Source organism: Coregonus clupeaformis, chromosome 18 (assembly GCF_020615455.1).
Source record: "Coregonus clupeaformis isolate EN_2021a chromosome 18, ASM2061545v1, whole genome shotgun sequence".
Lineage (NCBI taxonomy): Eukaryota > Metazoa > Chordata > Actinopteri > Salmoniformes > Salmonidae > Coregonus > Coregonus clupeaformis.
In genome coordinates this window covers 57,224,419-57,245,497 of record NC_059209.1, presented here as the reverse complement: position 1 = coordinate 57,245,497, position 21,079 = coordinate 57,224,419, and the positions used below count along the sequence as shown (strand labels likewise).

The window sequence follows — 21,079 nt, the reverse complement described above, 5'->3', positions numbered from 1 at the left end:
TGGAGGGCACCATGGTGTTGAATGCTGAGCTGTAGTTAATGAACAGCATTCTCACGTAGGTGTTCCTTTTGTCCAAGTGGGAAAGGGCAGTGTGGAGTGCAATAGAGATTGTGTCATCTGTGGATCTGTTGGGGCGGTATGTGAATTGGAGTGGGTCCAGGGTGTCTTGGATGATGCTGTTAATGTGAGCCATGACCAGCCTTTCAAAGCATTTGATAGCTACAGATGTGAGTGCTATGGGGTGATAGTAATTTAGACAGGTTACCTTAGCGTTCTTGGGACAGGGACTATGGTGGTCTGCTTGAAACACGTACAGTAGGTATTACAGACTAGGTCAGGGAGAGGTTGAAAATGTCAGTGAAGACACTTGCCAGCTGGTCAGTGCATGCTCAGAGTACGCGTCCTAGTAATCCGTCTGGCCCTGCGGCCTTGTGAATGTTAACCTGTTTAAAGGTCTTACTCACATCGGCTACGGAGAGCGTGATCACACAGTCATCCGGAACAGCTGGTGCTCTCACACATGGTTCAGTGTTGTTTGCCTCGAAGCGAGCATAGAAGGCATTTAGCTCGTCTGGTAGGCTCGCGTCACTGGGTTTCCCTTTGTAATCCATGATCGTTTGCAAGCCCTGCCACATACGACGAGCAGCATAGTAAGATGCGATCTTAGTCCTCTATTGATGATTTGCCTGTTTGATGGTTCGTCGGAGGGCGTAGCAGAATTTCTGTTTTAGTGTCCCGCTCCTTGAAAGCGGCAGCTCTAGTCTTTAGCTCAGTGCGGATGTTGCCTGTAATCCAGTGCCTTTCAACTGTATTATGTTCTCTAATACTATCTATTGTATGATATGAAGAGAGTGATTGAAAGACAATCAAGGTTTTTCCTGTTCACAAACATGAATTTACATAAAACCGTTAAATACATTTATGAACAAAATGCCCAAAAGATGTATCACAAAAGATGAAAAATATTGGAAGATATGGTTTAGAAAAAAGTATTACTACACAGAAATGCTCAATCTCCCATGACAACAAACAATTGTGGTTTAAGAGGTCAGCGGGGCCTCTTGATTGCAGTAGCACAAAGGGCTAAGGGCAGATAGAACATTGTAATGACAATTGCTCCCACTGCATTCATAACATTTCTTATTTAGTTACAGTATAGAGATGATATGATGTATTAATTGCAGAGATCCTATATTAAGAGAAAGAAAACACAAAAATTGAACAACATAAACAAAAGTGAAGCATCTGTCAGAGACTGGCAACCTCCTTGTACATCATCATGACACAGAGGCATCAATGTCATGAGTACACCGTGAATTAGGTCCCATTACCGACAATAGATCTCATATATACAATTGTTGTTACTCAAAAAGGGTTTAATGTTGGAGGCCTCGTTCAAGGCAAACATAATTTACAATGTCACATTTCACAGGTGAAAATAATACATGCATATACAGTCAGGTCCAAAACTATTGTCACCCACTCAAAAAAAACAACTGTATAAAATAATGCAAATACTGAACTTTATTGTACGCTAAGGCTTCAATTTTCTCGTTAACCTTGTTTAATGGTGAGAAAGCGGAAAATATGTGTACCTTTTTTATGAAACACAATTTTCTACCACCATGCTAGAGTGGCTAAATGCTAAATGCATCCGGGATTAGCATTTAGCCACTAGCATTTTGGTGGAAAATGGTGTTTAATAAAGAAAGTACGCATATTTTCCCCGTTTTTTCCGCCTTCTCGCTATTGAATAAAGTTAAGGAGGAAATCAAAGCCTTTGCAGCCTGAATGGAGACTGTTTTAAGTACGAACTGGTAGCTGGTCCACATCAAGCCCAGACGATAGTGGAGATCCATAAAGCCCACTAGAGTCTGCCCAGACGAATTGGGAGGGATCTTAGACCATTCCTTCATACAGAATCATACATATCCTTCGTCTGCGCTTATGGACTGCCCTCTTCAATTGAATCCACAGGTTTTCAATGGGGTTGCAAAATGTTTTGCAATGGTCATATCAGTCTCCGGACTTTGAAAACCTTGAAGAGGGCAGGCAGTCCATAAGCGCAGACGAAGGATATCAAGGATCTGGAAAGATGTATGAAGGAATGGTCTAAGATCCCTCCCAACGTGTTCTCCAATCTCATAAAACCTTTTAGAAAAAAGACTCAGTCGCAAGGGGAGGGTGGCAGAGTATTGAAAACAGAGGTGCCAATAATTCTGAGCCCTATCTTTTTATTTTTGTGGGGTAGATCAGCTTTAATATTGCAGATAGATTGTAACTTCCATCAATGTAATTGTCTGCATCACTTCCAATCCCCCAAATATATATATACACTACCGTTCAAAAGTTTGGGGTCACTTAGAAATGTCGTTGTTTTCGAAAGAAAAGCCATTTTTTTGTACATTAAAATAACATCAAATTGATCAGAAATACAGCGTAGACATTGTTAATGTTGTAAATGGCTATTGTAGCTGGAAACGGCAGATTTTCAATGGAATATCTACATAGGCGTACAGAGGCCCATTATCAGGAAACATCAGTCCTGTGTTCCAATGGCACGTTGTGTTTGCTAATCCAAGTTTATCATTTTAAAAGGCTAAGTGATCATTAGAAAACCCTTTTGCAATTATGTTAGCACAGCTGAAAACTGTTTTGCTGTTTAAAGAAGCAATAAAACTGGCCTTCTTGAGACTAGTTGAGTATCTGGAGCATCAGCAATTGTGGGTTCGATTACAGGCTCAAAATGGCCAGAAACAAATAACTTTCTTCTGAAACTCGTCAGTCTATTCTTGTTCTGAGAAATGAAGGCTATACCATGCGAGAAATTGCCAAGAAACTGAAGATCTCGTACAGTGCTGTGTACTAGTCCCTTCACAGTACAGCGCAAACTGGCTCTAACCAGAATAGAAAGAGGAGTGGGAGGCCCTGGTGCACAACTGAGCAAGAGGACAAATACATTAGAGTGTCTAGTTTGAGAAACAGACGCCTCACAGGTCCTCAACTGGCAGCTTCATTAAATAGTACCCGCCAAACACCAGTCTCAACATCATCAGTGAAGAGGCGACTCCGGGATGCTGACCTTCTAGGCAGAGTTGCAAAGAAAAAGCCATATCTCAGACTGGCCAATAAAAAGAAAAGATTAAGATGGGCAGTCTGAGATATGGCTTTTTCTTTGCAACTCTCCCTAGAAGGTCAGCATCCCGGAGTCGCCTCTTCACTGTTGACGTTGAGACTAGTGTTTTGTGGGTACTATTTGTTCAACTGCACTGAACCCTTCTATTCTCATTGTTTCTACAGGTTGTAAATTGAAAATAATTTTTTTTGTTAAAATTATTATTATATTATTGATCGATTGACTATGACTTTTCAGATCACCCAGTAGTGCTATCTGCAGGGTTAGCTCCAGGTAAATATTGCAATCCTTCAGCCATTCCTGGACCTGTGACCAAAAACAAGCCACAAATGGACAGTACCAAATCAAATGATCTAATGATTCTGTCTCTTCACAGCAAAATCTGCAGAGCTGGGAAGATTGTATCCCCCATATAAATAACATTCTATTGGTAACAAGAATTTTGTGAATTAATTTAAATTGAAAAATTCTAAGTTTTGAATCCGGCGTCATTTTGCGTATCAGTTCATAAACACTATGCCATGGAATCAGTACGTCAAAAATCTCTTCCCAACTATTTTGCAATCTATATGGGACGGCTGTCAATCCTTTGGTCCTTAAATGAAACTGGTATACTTTTTTTTATTTATCACAATTTTATTTAACCAATTATGTTCTTTAATGCAGGGCCGACAGACAAGTTCCTTACTTTTTACCTCTTCCACTTTCCTCTTCCATTTTTGTGGTAATGCTGCAATTATTTGGTTGTAATTTTGGGTAGAGCAGACATTTCCATATGTTTTTGTTAGCTGCATGTCCTACACCAGTCCTACCTATGATATCATTTACGAAGATTATACCTTTTTAAAACTTTTGATCAATTAGTATATTTGAGTTTAACCACAATATTTGTTGCATTATTTGTTCTGTCATTTCTGGAGGATTAAATTGAAATTGCAACCAACTTTCTATGGCTTGTTTTAGAAATAGTGATATTTGGGAGATGATTTCCTTTTCAAATAACTGAAAGTGAGAGGTTGTAATCTGAATAAAGGGAAAAAGGCCATTCTTGAACATGGGGTAAGACAATCTTACTAATTTGCTAGAGAACAGTTCGGATTTAAGTATAACTTTTGTATGACTGAAGCGTTTAGTGATAGGTCTAATGCTTTAATATTTAAAAATGTTCATTATTCATTATATAAATAGGCTCGTTTACTTTTGTCTGGCTTTCCGTTCCAAATAACATTTAATATTATTTTCTCATATAATTAAAAAAAATGTTCGCTAGGCGCAGGCAAGACCATAAGCAAATAGGTAAACTGGGATAATACTAAAGAGTTAATCAGGGTGATTTTTCCACAAATAGACAGGTATTTACCTTTCCATGGTAGCAAGATCTTATCTGTTTTTGCTAACTTTCTATTAAAATGTTTTGAAGTGAGATCATTTATTTCATTTGGGATATGTATTCCGAGTATATCCACATCACCATCAGACAATTTTATTGGTAAACTACATGGTCATGTAAAAATTTTATTTTTTTGTGATCCAATACGTAATATAGTACTTTTATAATAATTTGGTTATAAACCAGAGAGTTTCGACAATGTATCTAGATCCTCTATGAGGCTGGGGAGGGATTCAAGTTGTGGATTTAAAAGAAAACATGAATCATCAGCGTACAATGACACCTTTGTTTTTAAGCCCTGGATTTCTAATCCCTTGATATTATTGTTGGATCTGATTTTAATAGCTAACATTTCAATAGCCATAATAAATAGATATGCCGATAGTGGACAACCTTGTTTCACTCCTCTTAACACTTTCAAACTTTCTGAGAAATAGCCATTATTTACTATTTTACACCTAGGGTTACCATACATGATTTTAACCCATTTTATAAGAGAATCTCCAAAATTAAAATGCTCCAGGCATTTAAATATAAACTCCAGTCGTACTTTATCAAATGCCTGTTCAAAGTCTGCTATGAATAGCAAGCCTGGTTTCCCAGATTTTTCATAGTGTTCTATTGTTTCCAGTACTTGCCTTATATTATCTCCAATGTATCGTCCATGTAAAAAACCTGTCTGATTAGAATGAATAATGTCTGACAATACCTATTTAATTATATGCGCTATACATTTTGCTAGAATTTTTGCATCACAACACTGAAGTGTAAGGGGCCTCCAATTTTTCCAATTTTTTTAATGGACTGGATCTTTATATTTCCCACTTGTATCCTGTTTCAGTAATAATGAAATCAGACCTTCTTCTTGAGTGTCTGATAATCTACCATTTACATAGGAGTGGTTAAAACATGCTAATAACGGTCCTCTGAGGACAGGTGCAGCTCAATAAATTAGAATATTGTGGAAAAGTTAAGTAATTTTGTCACGCCCTGGCCTTGAGAATCCTGTTAGTCTCTAGTTAGTTTGGTCAGGGTGTGAATGTTGATAGATTCTATGTTATCTATTTCTATGTTGGCCGGGTGTGGTTCCCATTCAGAGGCAGCTGTCGATCGTTGTCTCTGATTGGGGATTATACTTAGGTAGCCATTTTGCCTACCTTTAGTTGTGGGATCTTGTTTCTGTTTGTTTGGCTTGTTTGAAGCCGTTAGAACTTCACATTCAGTTGCTTTGTTATTTTGTCGAGTGTTTATTATTAACATTAAACATGTAGCATACCAAGCTGAACCTTGGTCCAATCCTTTACACAACGAACGTGACAAATTTCAATAAATCAATTGACAAAGTGAAACTCATACATATCGTGGATTAATTACACAAAAAGTGAAATAGTTCAAGCCTGTATTTGTTTTAATCTTGATGATTACAGCTTACAGCTCATGAAAACCCAAAATTCAGTATCTCAGAAAATTAGAATATGACATAAGACCAGTGAAAAAAAGGAAATTTAATACAGACATGTCGGCCTTCTGAAAAGTATGTTCTTGTACATGCAGTCAATACTTGGTTGGGGCTCCTTTTGCATGAATCACTGCATCTATGCGGCGTGGCATGGAGTCGATCAGCCTGTGGCACTGCTGAGGTTGCTTCGATAGCGGCCTTCAGCTCGTCTGCATTGTTGGGTCTCGTGTCTCTCATCTTCCTCTTGACAATACTCCATAAATTGTCTATGGGGTTCAGATCAGGCGAGTTTGCTGGCCAATCAAGCACAGTAATTCCATGGTCAATGAACCAGGTATTGGTATCTTTGGCAGTGTGGGCAGGTGCCAAGTCCTGCTAGAAAATGAAATCAGCATCTCCTTAAAGCTTGTCAGCAGAAGGAAGCATGAAGTGCTCTAACATTTCCTGGTAGACGGCTGAGTTGACTTTGGACTTGATGAAACACAGTGGACCAACACCAGAAGATGACATGGCTCCCCAAATCATCACTGACTGTGGAAACTTCACACTGGATGCAATAAAATGCAAATTAATTACTTAAAAATCATACAATGTGATTTTCTGGATTTTTGTTTTAGATGCCGTCTCTCACAGTTGAAGTGTACCTATGATAAAAATTACAGACCTCTACATGCTTTGTAAGTAGGAAAACCTGCAAAATCGGCAGTGTATCAAATACTTGTTCTCCCCACTGTATATGAGTTTCACTTTGTCAATTGAATTATTGAAATTACTTAACTTTTCCACAATATTCTAATTTATTGAGCTGCACCTGTATATCAAAAAAGATTTGAAATACCTCGACTGGTATGCCATCCAACCCTGGAGTTTTCCCAGACTTAAAGTCTTTAATTCCAGAAGTTCCTCCTCTGTAATTTCACCTTTACATTTGTCTTTCTGTATGGCTGTTAATTTTACATTATCAATAGAAAAAAAAAATCCCTACAATTAGCTTTAGTTAGAGGAGATGGAGGCGATTGAAACTAAAACATTTGCTTAAAGTACTTTGCTTCCTCCTTCAAAATATAATTTGGTGAATCATGGGTGACTCCATCATTTGTAACCAGTTTCAGTCAATTCTTTTTGGTAGAATTTCTATGTTGAAGATAAAAAAATAATTTGTTGCTTTTTCCCACATATTCCATCCAGTTTGCTTTATGTTTATAATAATTTCACTTGATCTTTCTTGAATAAGTTTCTCCATTTCTTTTAGTTTTTCCTTTAATTTATTCTGAGCCTCTGTTACAGTTTTTATTGCTATCTCTCTGTTCTGTTAGACCTTCTATTTCCTTTGTTAGTATGGACTCTTTTGACCTAAATTGCTTTTTGTTTTCGAGATTAGTACTGAATTGGAAGGCCTCTAAAGGCACATTTAAAAGTGTCCCATACAATAAGGGCATTTGCTGTACCTATGTTATGTCGGAAAAAATGAGTTATCAATTCCTCTGTCCTAGTTAAAAACAAGTTATTTACATTTACATTTACGTCATTTAGCAGACGCTCTTATCCAGAGCGACTTACAAATTGGTGCATTCACCCTATAGCCAGTGGGATAACCACTTCACAATTTTAGTTATCATCCAATAGGCTTTGATTAAATGTCCAATATCCTCACCCACATGGAAATTCAGTAAGAGTAACGTATATGCCAATTAAATGATGGTCCGACCGCATTCTGTCCCCTATCAACACTTTTTAAACTTTTGGTGCCAACGAGAATTACATAAGAAAGAACTCAAGATGTCTAGCTTGATTGAGTCTCCGCCATGTACAGTGGGGAGAATAAGTATTTGATACCCTGCCGATTTTGCAGGTTTTCCTACTTACAAAGCATGTAGAGGTCTGTCATTTTTATCATAGGTACACTTCAACTGTGAGAGACGGAATCTAAAACAAAAATCCAGAAAATGACATTGTATGATTTTTAAGTAATTTATTTGCATTGTATTGCATGACATAAGTATTTGATCACCTACCAACCAGTAAGAATTCCGGCTCTCACAGACCTGTTAGTTTTTCTTTAAGAAGCCCTCCTGTTCTCCACTCATTACCTGTATTAACTGCACCTGTTTGAACTCGTTACCTGTATAAAAGACACCTGTCCACACACTCAATCAAACAGACTCCAACCTCTCCACAATGGCCAAGACCAGAGAGCTGAGTAAGGACATCAGGGATAAAATTGTAGACCTGCACAAGGCTGTGATGGGCTACAGGACCATAGGCAAGCAGCTTGGTGAGACGGCAACAACTGTTGGCGCAATTATTAGAAAATGGAAGAAGTTCAAGATGACGGTCAATCAGCCTCGGTCTGGGGCTCCATGCAAGATCTCACCTCGTGGGGCATCAATGATCATGAGGAAGGTGAGGGATCAGCCCAGAACTACACGGCAGGACCTGGTCAATGACCCGAAGAGAGCTGGGACCACAGTCTCAAAGAAAACCATTAGTAACACACTACGCCGTCATGGATTAAAATCCTGCAGCGCACGCAAGGTCCCCCTGCTCAAGCCAGTGCATGTACAGGCCCATCTGAAGTTTGCCAATGACCATCTGGATGATCCAGAGGAGGAATGGGAGAAGGTCATGTGATCTGATGAGACAAAAATAGAGCTTTTTGGTCTAAACTCCACTCGCCGTGTTTGGAGGAAGAAGAAGGATGAGTACAACCCCAAGAACACCATCCCAACCGTGAAGCATGGGGGTGGAAACATCATTCTTTGGGGATGCTTTTCTGCAAAGGGGACAGGAGGACTGCACCATATTGAGGGGAGGATGGATGGGGCCATGTATCGCGAGATCTTGGTCAACAACCTCCTTCCCTCAGCCAGAGCATTGAAGATGGGTCGTGGCTGGGTCTTCCAGCATGACAACGACCCGAAACACACAGCCAGGGCAACTAAGGAGTGGCTCCGTAAGAAGCATCTCAAGGTCCTGGAGTGGCCTAGCCAGTCTCCAGACCTGAACCCAATAGAAAATCTTTGGAGGGAGCTGAAAGTCCGTATTGTCCAGCAACAGCCCCGAAACCTGAAGGATCTGGAGAAGGTCTGTAAGGAGGAGTGGGCCAAAATCCCTGCTGCAGTGTGTGCAAAACTGGTCAAGACCTACAGGAAACGTATGATCTCTGTAATTGCAAACAAAGGTTTCTGTACCAAATATTAAGTTCTGCTTTTCTGATGTATCAAATACCTATGTCATGCAATAAAATGCAAATGAATTACTTAAAAATCATACAATGTGATTTTCTGGATTTTTGTTTTAGATTCCATCTCTCACAGTTGAAGTGTACCTATGATAAAAATTACAGACCTCTACATGCTTTGTAAGTAGGAAAACCTGCAAAATCGGCAGTGTATCAAATACTTGTTCTCCCCACTGTATATCTCACTAGGTCAGGATATTTAAGCCTCCATATATCTACTAATTCTAATGTATCCATGACATTCATGATTTCCTTAAGAGCATGAGGGTGATAGTTTGTAGTGTGAATTCCTTTATGGTCCATTGAGCTATTTAAAACAGTATTATAATCTCCCCCCATAATAGAGTCTTGTATTGCTTGGAGGGTTGATAATTTTATATATATATATATTCTCAAAGAAGTGTGGATCATCATTATTTGCATTTAGGCAGGTTATCTTAGTGTCCTTGGGCATGGGGACTATGGTGGTCTGCTTGAAACATGTTGGTATTACAGACTCAGTCAGGGACATGTAGAAAATGTCAGTGAAGACACTTGCCAGTTGGTCAGCACATGCTCGGAGTACACGTCCTGGTAATCTGTCTGGCCCTGCGGCCTTGTCAATGTTGACCTGCTTAAAAGTCTTACTCACATCGGCTACGGAGAGCGTGATCACATAGTCATCCGGAACAGCTGGTGCTCTCATGCATGCTTCAGTGTTGCTTGCCTCGAAGCGAGCATAGAAGTGGTTTAGCTCGTCTGGAAGTCTTGTGTCACTGGGCAGCTCGCGGCTGTGCTTCCCTTTGTAGTCTGCAATAGTTTTCAAGCCCTGCCACATCCGACGAGCGTCAGAGCCGGTGTAGTACGATTCAATCTTAGTCCTGTATTGACTCTTTGCCTGTTTGATGGTTCGTCGGAGGGCATAGCTGGATTTCTTATAAGCGTCCGGGTTAGAGTCCCGCTCCTTGAAAGCGGCAGCTCTACCCTTTAGCTCAGTGCAGATGTTTCCTGTAATCCATGGCTTCTGGTTGGGGTATGTACGTACGTACGGTCACTGTGGGGATAACATCATCGATGCACTTATTGATGAAGCCAGTGACTGATGTGGTGTACTCCTCAATGCTATCTGAAGAGTCCCGGAACATGTTCCAGTCTGTACTAGCAAAACAGTCCTGTAGCTTAGCATCTGCGTCATCTGACCACTTTTTTATTAACCTGAGTCACTGGTGCTTACATTGTTGAATGAGTTTCCTGTAAACAATGTAAATTATATTCCTTCTCTTTGAGCCATGTAAATATTGTTCTTCTTTTGTTATTATCTGCTAAGCCATTACAATTATAACTGGCTATACTTATTTCACCACTGACCATAATGAGATACAGGTTTCAAATCTATTTATCATAATATATGTTTGTAAATTTACCAATAAAAAACACCATAGTGATTGAGTGTCCATATAGCTGTACCATGATATTTGCATTGCTACTAAGTAACCCTCCAGTTGTTCTCCACTATTCCCCCTGCTAAAGCCCCTCCCCATCACAAGTTGGGTTGTCATCCCAGTGATCGGCATACCACCCCCGTCCCCCCGGATCCCTAGGCCCCCCAAGAGGCCAGGACCCATCCTTTGAAAACGGCACACAGTGCCACTCACAAAACAGACGCAGGTCAACCGCCAAAAGCATTTCCAATGCTCTCACCTCAATATATATATAGCTATTAAAAATGCATTTTATTCAAATATCTTGCATATCTTAATTAATTTTTATTTTAGCAAACAATTATTCTGGTTCATCCTATATTCTCCCTAACATCCTTACCCCCTTGCAACAGATGTGGGATACACACAACCACACACACGCACATACTCTAACACACTCAACACCTTTCCTCCACAATCAACCATAAGCTCAGATGCTCAACGGTTGTTACATCCCAGAGCCCAACTTAAGAAAGGACCTGATTTACGAATGCATATACAGTTACAGCTGTTTGAGAAAGCATGCAAGATTGAGCAAAAATTGACAACATTTTGAGATTTGATTAACCTATGTCAAGTCCTAGGTGATGGAGATCAGATCCACCCTCTTCCCCTGAGACACAAACACTCTGGTCCCCGTTGTAACCATTTTCCCCAAGCATCTCAGAGCAGTCAGACCTTTGATTATTTTGTGTCACCAGGGCCACAATAATATGCCCCCTCTCTGATTGTCCGAGTGTGACCCCCTCCCCATGGGTTACTGCAGCCAGTGTTGCCAGCACTGCCACTACCTGGGTGGGGGTACCCCACCGGAATCCCCACCGGCTAGGTACAAGGTCGTCAAGGTTCTCATTAGCAGCTTTGAGGATTTCCTTGTATATTATGCTCTCCCATCAGGGGGCTCTGGCTTTGTTGGACCAACCCTGCCAGGCAGGCTCAGAATCTTCAGGGGGCGGTGTTGCTCTAGTAGGTCTCTGACCGCATTTATCTTTCTGTTTTGGCTGCATATAGGTAACTTACAGCAGGGCCATAAAACAGATGGGGACTTCTCTTTGGTGTATGGGTTGCTCAGGTGGGTGTCTAGGATATAGGGTTGGGGACCGTTCCATCATGATAGGACAATAAAATAATATATTATTTTATTAAAATGTATATCCCTTATCTGCACAAAATTGAAAGCTCTCTCTCACAACCCCTTTTCACAGACACACGTTGGTTCTGGGATATGCAACCATTTCCTTTCTCACTCACTTAACGCCACACTTTTCCAAACACAAAAACGCACACCACACCTTCCATCACAATACATCCACACATACCCACATACTGTGCCTTCTATGTCTTCTGTTTGCTATGTTTTTATCTCCACTATGTTGATTGAGTACTTGTGTTCTTATTAGCTATATTTGAAGATGTATTATTTCGCTTGTTATCCTTTCTTGTAATACCATCTTATCCCTTTATAAAACACTATAAATACTATAAATGTGTTTTATTATTACAATCCCTACCATGGCTAGTATTGGGTGTTCCATTATTCGACTCCTCTATTTGAACTTTCAGAATAGCCATGGAGTAGTCTTTGTGTCGCGGAACATTTGGTTGTCAATATACAGTTTATCAACTACGAGAGCAACACGCTTCCCTTTTAATCTACTTTCCTTGAAGATTGGGTACAGAACTTTGCACCGTTCTGCAATCCTCCTCGGGAACTGGTCATTCATGCCTATTTTTGTGCCAGCAAGTCTTTTACCTAGGCTTTTAACCATTACTTTATCCTTAAAGAAAGCAAATTTGGCAACGATTGGACACTCATATCTCTGTCCTCTTTGTCCAAAACAGTGTACACGTTCAAGTTGGATTTTATCGACAGCATCGAGTGGGATTTGAAGAGCTGTAAATTAGAAGTCCTTAACACATTTTTCGTTAACCTCTCCTTCTTTTTCTTGGATACCCGTAAGTACTACATTTTCTCTCATCGATCTAGTCTGTATGTCTAGTGAGGCTTCTCTCAGCTCTCAGAAACTTGTTCTCCCTTTTAAGTTCCTTAACGTCTGTTTCTATTTTAGTGACTATCCCTTTTAGCTTTTTTGTATCTTTCTCCATAATTGCAGCTTTTTCGTCACTCATTTCAAGACTCGCCTTCAACTCTTTTACATCCTTACTCAATGGGGTTCCAAAATGTTTTGCAATGGCCATATCAGTCTCCGGACTCAAAACCTTGAAGGGAGGGTGGCAGAGTACTGGAAACAGAGGTGCCAATAATTCTGAGCCCTATCTTTTTTTTGATTTGTGTTACTTGTTAAACAAAATCTCTTTCTCTCAGCAATTGTATTAGTATTAAATAATATAATTTCCTTTTTTTTGCATACAGTATACCTCAGTAGTTGAATTATTTATTTTATAGTATTTTTTGCTCATCTTTATCAATGGTGCCAATAATTTTGGGCCTGACTGTAGATGCTAGAGATGAGTTGTCAATCGGTGCTCACCATGACGAGCGTGGCCAGGCCCACATAGTCTCTCTGGGTGGTGTAGATCCTCATGGAGCCCTCCTTCCCCCCGTCCCTGGTGTCTGCGGGCAACTCCAGGCGCCATGTGATCACCTGGCTGTCTGATTGGCTGCTCTGCTCCTCCACCTCAAAGTCCATCTGTAGGACTTCCAGAAGACTGTTGTCCAGCCTGAGAGAGAAGATATAAGAGACAGGATCAGACTGGGACTGCCAGAAGAACACATTCAGCGCGATATCCAATTGGTAGTTACAGTCTTGTCCCATCGCTGCAACTCCCATTCGGATTCGGGAAAGGCGAAGGTTGAGAGCCATGCGTCCTCCGAAACACGACCCTGCCAAGCCTCACAGCTTCTTGACACACCACTCGCTTAACCCAGAAGCAAACCGCATCAATATGTCGGAGGAAACACCATACAACTGGCGACCATGTCAGCGTGCATACGCCAGGGCCACCACAGGAGTCGCGAGAGCACGATGGGTCAAGAACATCCCGGCCGGCCAAACCCTCCCCTAACCCGGACTACGCTGGGCCAATTGTGCGCCCCCTCATGGGTCTCCCAGTCGCGGCCGGCTGCGAGACAGCCCGGGATCTAACCCGGATCTGTAGTGACGCCTCAAGCACTGCGATGCAGTGCCTTAGACTGCAGTGCCACTCAGGAGGCCCCGGAGATAAACATTATTGAGGGATGGGAAGTAAACATTTTTAAAAGAAAGGAGAAGAATGGTGCTACCATAAACAATCAAGGTAGGACAGCGAAGCCTAAAGTAATCAAGATGGCACAGCAGTGATCCTGACACAGCAGCCACAGTGTAAACAGAGACAAGCAAAGCAATAAATAATTGAAAGAGGGTGGGAGGATCTGGGTTCCTCAGTCAAATATGCCCTGGGACACTAGGAGGCTGTTATCATTAGTGTATGGATAGCATTGTTTACACCCAAGAGAAATAAGAAAATACTAATTTCATTACTGTCTGTTTCATCATGCAATAATAATGATTTATTCCTTGGTCTTTTGTCCTTCATCCAAATAACAACAAAAACGTATCTTCCTTCCAAAGTCGTCAGAAGCATAAAACAAGATTATACACACAAGGGGGTCATTTAATGTTCTTTCCCACATTAATTTCCTGTAGGGCATGACCAGCCGAGCATGGCAAATAAGTATCAGGGATTTGATTGTGTGTGAGACACCAGATGAATGAGATGAACAATCCACCTCCCTTGAAACCTATTACATCTAAAAAAGACACGCGTGCCACTGCAGGCGCCAGGCAGAGGGAGGATGCACGCATGGGCTAAATAGGATAGATAGATCATAGCAGTACATTTTTCTGATAGCCTCGCAATGTACACTATAATGCCTTGAATAGGACTTGGATAGGACCCCCTCTAATCTGATGAATCTGTCCAGTCTCTCAAGATACCGGGGTCGGCAGGTAGCTTAGTGGTTAAGAGCGTTGTACCAGTAACCGAAAGGTCGCTGGTTCTAATCCCCAAGCCGACTAGGTGAAAAATCTGTCGATGTGCCCTTGAGCAAGACACTTAACCCTAATTGCTCCTGTAAGTCGCTCTGGATAAGAGTGTCTGCTAAATGACCAATTTATTTTATTAATTTAAGTGAAACATCTGTAAAGCATTACAGAGAGTGTTAGGCCTGTTTTAACTGAAAGAATGATAGATCATCATATACATGGGGAGTGACATTAATGGGTAAGTGCAGTGAATGGGTTTAGACAGCTTTTAACTATGGACTTTGAACACCGAGTCAAGTGAGGCGTCATGAACTCATGAGATCTCACTTGACTCATAATATTGCACAGCTGGAATATTACGCAGCTGGAACTTCGATAATACAAAGTATCCTTCCTATTCCTTTGTCATTGCAACTCCCTATGAAACACACTACTGAATAGAACCTGCTCCACTCACTCTCAAGTAAGGCAGTCCTGTATCCGGCACACCCCCTCCTTCCCCACATCAAGCACTTATATTTTTCCACAACCAACTGTCAAATCTTTTCAAATGTACCGTGTGTCGCCTTCAAAGTGAAATGAAAGCACAAAGCACCTTCTAAGGAGTTATAGATTTACTGTAATAGAATAATCTTTGCATATTACACAAAAACAGAGACACAAACAAACTATAACAGTATTTTAGTCAAGTATCAAAACAAGATGTGCATGATTTAAAAGGGGGTTTCTATCCCCTAAAGAAGGGATCATCAACTTGATTCAGCCGCGGGTCAACAGTTTCTTGAGCGGATGGTCATGAGGCCTGAACATAATTACATATCATTTGTAGACTGTAAATCGAACGCAAGAAGCCCAAACAGATATAATATTTGACTAAAATACAATTATTTTAAATCTTGCTTACATTTGTATGCAATCACATATGCAGTATCTCTCTATTATGGGGCAAATCCAATAAAGCACATTACTGAGTACCACTCTCCATATTTTCAAGCATAGTGGTGGCTGGATCAAGTTGTGGGTATGTTTCTAATTGTTAAGGAATGGGGAGTTTTTCAGGATAAAAAAATAGCGGAATGGAGCTAAGCACCGGCAAAATTCTAGAGGATACCTGGTTCAGTCTGCTTTCCACCAGACACTGGGCGATGAATTCACCTTTCAGCAAGACAATAATCTAAAACACAAGGCCAAATCTGCACTGGAGTTGCTTACCAAGAAAACAGTGAATGTTCCTGAGTGGCCGAGTTACAGGTTTGACTTAAATCTTCTTGAAAATCTATGGCAAGACCTGAAAATGGTTGACAGAGCTCGAAGAATTTTGGTAATAATAATGGGCAAATGTTGCACAATTCAGGTGTGGAAAGCTCTTAGAGACTTACCCAAAAAGACTCACAGCTGTAATCACTGCCAAAGGTAATTCCACAAAGTATTGACTCAGGGGTGTGAATACTTATGTAAATTAGATATTTCTTTATTTCATTTTCAATACATTTGCTACAATTTCTAAAAACATATTTTTACTTTGTCATCATGGGGTATTGTGTTTAATCCATTTTGAATTAGGGCTGTAACACAACAAAATGCGGAATAAGTCAAGAGGTATGAATACACTCTGAAGGCACTTTATGTCCCCCCCAAGAAAAGTATAACTTGGGTGGCCAAATAAAATCACCTGCGGGCCAAATTCGGTGCGTGGACCGCCAGTTGGGGAAACCTGCCCTAAAGTATACATTAAAACAGATTACAGTGAATTGTACACATTACACAGTACAATAATTATACCGATTACAGAAAAAATATCAGCATTATCAAAGTATTTTCATACTGTTACGAAACCAATAACTAGCCTGCTAATATTGTTGCACTCGCTAAGTCTAGGGGTCTTAGGACTAGTTAACTGCTCTGTAACCTGATTTAAGATGTGCAGCTATGGGAGAAATCAGCGTATGTGCATAGGTGTTGAATGTACATGTGCCCAGGGAGACAGCAACCTTATATTGGTCCAGGGCCAGCCCTGCCTCTCTTGATCTCTTGGTCAGCCAGTCCAAGCGGATTATTATTTGTTCAGATGGTGACAAAACATAAATACTGTATGTACAAAAATGGAAATATCAAAGGCATGCCCAAACTAAAAAACAAACAAAAGGCCTCATGGTCACCGAACAAACTAGCAGCCTCACGGTTTGCAAGCTGGGGCACTGACTGACGATCACCTATTTGGCAGCACCTAATATGCTTATCAACCAGGCTCAGTACCTGGACAAGGTTGCTGTTGCGCCTAGGGGAATGGAGTGTGGAAGTGGTAGTGAGCTGTAGTGTGCTGTCTTAACTACCTATTCCATAACAATATGCAATATGCATAACACTAATTTAATTGTTGTCTCTTTCGTCATGCAATAATAATAATAATGACTTAATTCATTTACATTACACATTTACATTTTAGTCGATGCTCTTATCCAGAGCGACTTACATGAGCAATTAGGGTGAAGTGCCTTGCTCAAGGGCACATCGACAGATTTTTCATCTAGTCGGCTCGGGGATTAGAACCAGCGACCTTTCGGTTACTGGCTAAACGCTCTTAACCACTAAGCTACCTGCCGCCCTATTTTCCTTGGTCTTTTGTCCTTCAACCAAATAGCAACAAAAGATGGTATTATCCTTCCAAAGCCATCGATAGCATGAAACAAGATTATCCACACAGTGTGTCAATTAATGTTATTTCACACATAAATGTCCTGTTACTGTAAAGCAATCACTTTGTTTGTGCACATGTAAGGTATGACGAGCTGAGCATGGCAAATGAGCATCAGGGATTTGATTGTGAGACAACAGATTAATGAGATGAACAATCTCCCTCCACTGAACCCTATTAACTCTAAACAGAGACACCTATTAACTCTAAACAGACTCACCTGCCACTGGAGGCGCAAGGCTAAGGGAGGATGCACGCATGGGCTAAATTGGATAGATAGATCATAGCAGTACATTTATCTGATAGCCTCTCAATGTACACTGTAATGCCTTGAATAGGACTTGGATAGGATCCCCTCTAATCTGATGAATCTGTCCAAAGTCTCTAAAGTGAAACATCTTTAAAGCTTTACAGAGAGTGTTATGCCTGTTTTAACTGAAAGTATGTTATATCATCATCATAAACATGAGAATTGACAAGAATGAGTAAGTGCAGTGATGGTGTTAAGATAGCTTTTCACTATGGACTTTGAACTCAGGGTCAAGCGAGCTGTCATGAACTCATGAGATCTCCCTTAACTCATTATATTGCCCAGCTGGAATATTGTGCAGCTCGACCTTAAACAATAGAAAGTCTCCATTTTATTATTTGTCATTGCAACTCCCTGTGAAACACACTACTGAATACGAACATGTCCACTCACTCTCAGGTAAGGCAGTCCTGTACAGATGTTGGATCTTGACTTGATCACTCTTTTGTCACAGAGAATTTTCCTGTTGCATCAGGAAATTGAAATGAGCCTCATGATTCCTTGAAAATGAGCAGTTCTCTTTCTCTCCATGCAGGGGCAGTCGAGTCATTGTGATCAGGACTGCTACCAAAATAATATTCTCTCTCACTCGCTCAAACGCTAGGCCTAGGTCCTATAACGGCAACATTCAAATGCACAAACATGTATCTGAAATGCAGCCATACACATCAACAACCATCGTTTTATATAGCTTAATAACACAAGATATATATTGGTCTCCACTAGGCTACAACATACAAGTATGGAGTGTATACTACATTTTGTCCAATCATGGCCTGGGGTGGTCTAGTGGTTAGGGCCGCTGCCTTCAGTGTGCACATATAGGCCTACTGTGTCAGCGTGGGTTCGATTCTGGCCCATACCAAAAACTCAATCATCCCCCTGATTGACTTGATTTAATTACACATTTCAAATATGGACAGTCCGGGGATAATTTACCCCCGATCTTGATAAGAAAAGATCATACCAGTCACTTTTGGATAACATCAAATTGAATAGAAAATAGAAAATTAAAGAATAACAGTAGGCTACACCAACATTAGTTTCCATTCATACACTGTCGGGTAAATTGCCACAGTAGATTTGCCATAAAAAAATTAGGTAAAACATTATTTATATTGTACAGAATGCTTCTCTGTTAAAAAGGACTAGTTATTCCAATGACAATACCAACCAGAGCGCGAACATACATCTTGAAAAACGTTGGTTGCAAGCAGAACTAAGACAGAGAGAAAGAGGCGAAGCGAGAGGGCTCACTCTCGACAAAATCTGTCCAGAATAAGCCCAATGCATTTCTATGGGGTTAATATGCAGACCTAAGATTGTCGCCTGCCTTCCTACCTTTAAGACAACAACTCCCATTGTTAGGGCGGAGACATGAGCATCTCGTCATTATATACAGATCTCTGACTAAGGTAACACCGACGTCATCTTTTTGGGAGCGGTAATGAGGTGACCAATAATGGTTGCAATTGAAATCAGCTGTGCAGGTAAATTTAACGCATATTGATGGTTTAACGAGACATCAGCTGGTGATAATCTAGTGCCATCGATGGTTGCAATAGGCCCCTTGTTATTTGATTACATTCCAATAGGCTATATTTTGTAGACTTCCCGTTAGCCTATCCATTGTCACATAATGAAAGGTGTGAAAACTGATAATAGTCTACTGTTTGTGTTTCCCTGGCTGAGTTGATGAGCTGATTTGGGCCATCAGTTGATTGACAGATGTAGGCCTACTGTAGAACGATAAACTTTCCTCCAGTGTGGATGCTCGCCCATGTTTTATAGGCTATGTATAATTTTCAGAGGTGTGTAGAGTACTGAAAATCTGTACTTAAGTAAAAGTACTGTTACGTTGATTGTAATTTATTCGAGTAAAAGTACTAGTTACACATTTAGTTCAGTAATTCTTTCTACCTTATGGTAAACTGTGACAGCAAACAAAAAGGACAACAACTTAGTGCAAATGATTTAAGCGTGCCAGCACCATCTTGCAGATGTCTTCCAGCACAGGTATTCTCCAATGAAGACTGACATCAAACAAACTTAATATCTATCAATGTGCTCAATTTCATAAAAAGGTCAATGGTACTTGAGGCATTGGAATTTTACAATTTCAATAGCATTAATGAAAGTTCTTTTCACAATATAATTTCAATACATGTGATGGTGAATGCGTACCAAAAATGATTTTTCATTTTTCACTCAGAATGAAATATCAAGGAGTATCAGGTAAGTGTTACAACAGTCAAACAACAATCAATATTGAAATGTCACTATCGGTCATGTTACTAGTGTGCAAATCAGACACATTTTAGCATGGAATTAAACATAAAGGTAGGTATGCAGGTAAGAATCATGTAAGTAATAAATAATCATACAGTGCAGATACCAATTTACCCGAAATACCAGAGACCCAATCCGGGACCGATCCAGAATTCTAAATAATGTCACGGGTCTGGGTCGGATCTGATATGATTGTCATGGGGCTCGGGTATGTGTACATTAAACTGACTTGTCCTGAAGGGCCCATACAGATCCGAATGCGACTGCTTCAGTAGAGAGAGAGAAATGTTATACTTTATGCTGCTGCTCTTGCTTTTCAAGAGAGTAGAGCGTGGCGCGTGAAGCTTGTTGTTGTTGGCCAATCATAAGTCATCAAAGCGGCAATAGGCTACAATCATAGAGCCTCCGTGTGTGGCAAAAGTTAGGAGATATCTCATCAATGGCAGATGGAATTAAAATGACGGAATTAAAAGTTAAAGGAGAAGGATAGGCTACAACGACCAAGAGCCAACAGGTAGGCTGCTACTTAATATTCTGAATGGAGTTGTGAATTGTAACTGTAGAATGAGGAAGTGCATGCACTGCAGCCTCAATTAGCCTAGCTAGTTAATGTTAGCTAGTTTAACTAGCTTCTCTCTTTGATGCAGTCAAGACAGGTACTACGTAATAATTGTTGATGATAAATAACCTAGCTATGGCAGCTTTTAGCCTACTATAGCGCTTGTTGGCTTGGTTGGTTGCTGTCTCTCATCTCTCCCTCCCTGCTCCCTGTGTCACTCGCATACAGTATTGCCCCTTCCCCACCTGCTAGAGCGGGACCTCTCTCTCCCCTCCCTCTCGCGCTTTATCAGCTCCGGTTAATAAAGTAGCTTAAAAATAATATTTTCTGCTGCTTCCCTCACTCGGATCGGGTCTGGATCCGACCAGGCCTATACGGAATGGGTCTAGTTGTCCTCGGGTCCGTTAGGAACAGGTCTCTATATATTTTTTATTTATTTATGCATATCGGGTCCGGGTGGGAAAGCCCCAGATTTCGGAATGGGTCCAACTTTTTGGACCCGTAAAGACCTCTACCTCCATCCGTCTTCGCTTCTGAACCTCTCCTTTCCTCTT

The 21,079-nt window shown here is 40.6% G+C and overlaps 1 protein-coding gene across 1 annotated transcript in view; it reads right to left on the bottom strand.

Moving 5' to 3' along the window:
- LOC121551262 (transmembrane protein 132D-like) overlaps positions 1-21,079 on the bottom strand; it is a 67,068-nt gene that overhangs the window by 9,240 nt on the left and 36,749 nt on the right. The window contains exon 4 of the mRNA XM_041863831.2: positions 13,179-13,368. Coding sequence (XP_041719765.1) covers positions 13,179-13,368 — 190 coding nt within the window. The remainder of the gene's footprint in view (positions 1-13,178; positions 13,369-21,079) is intronic.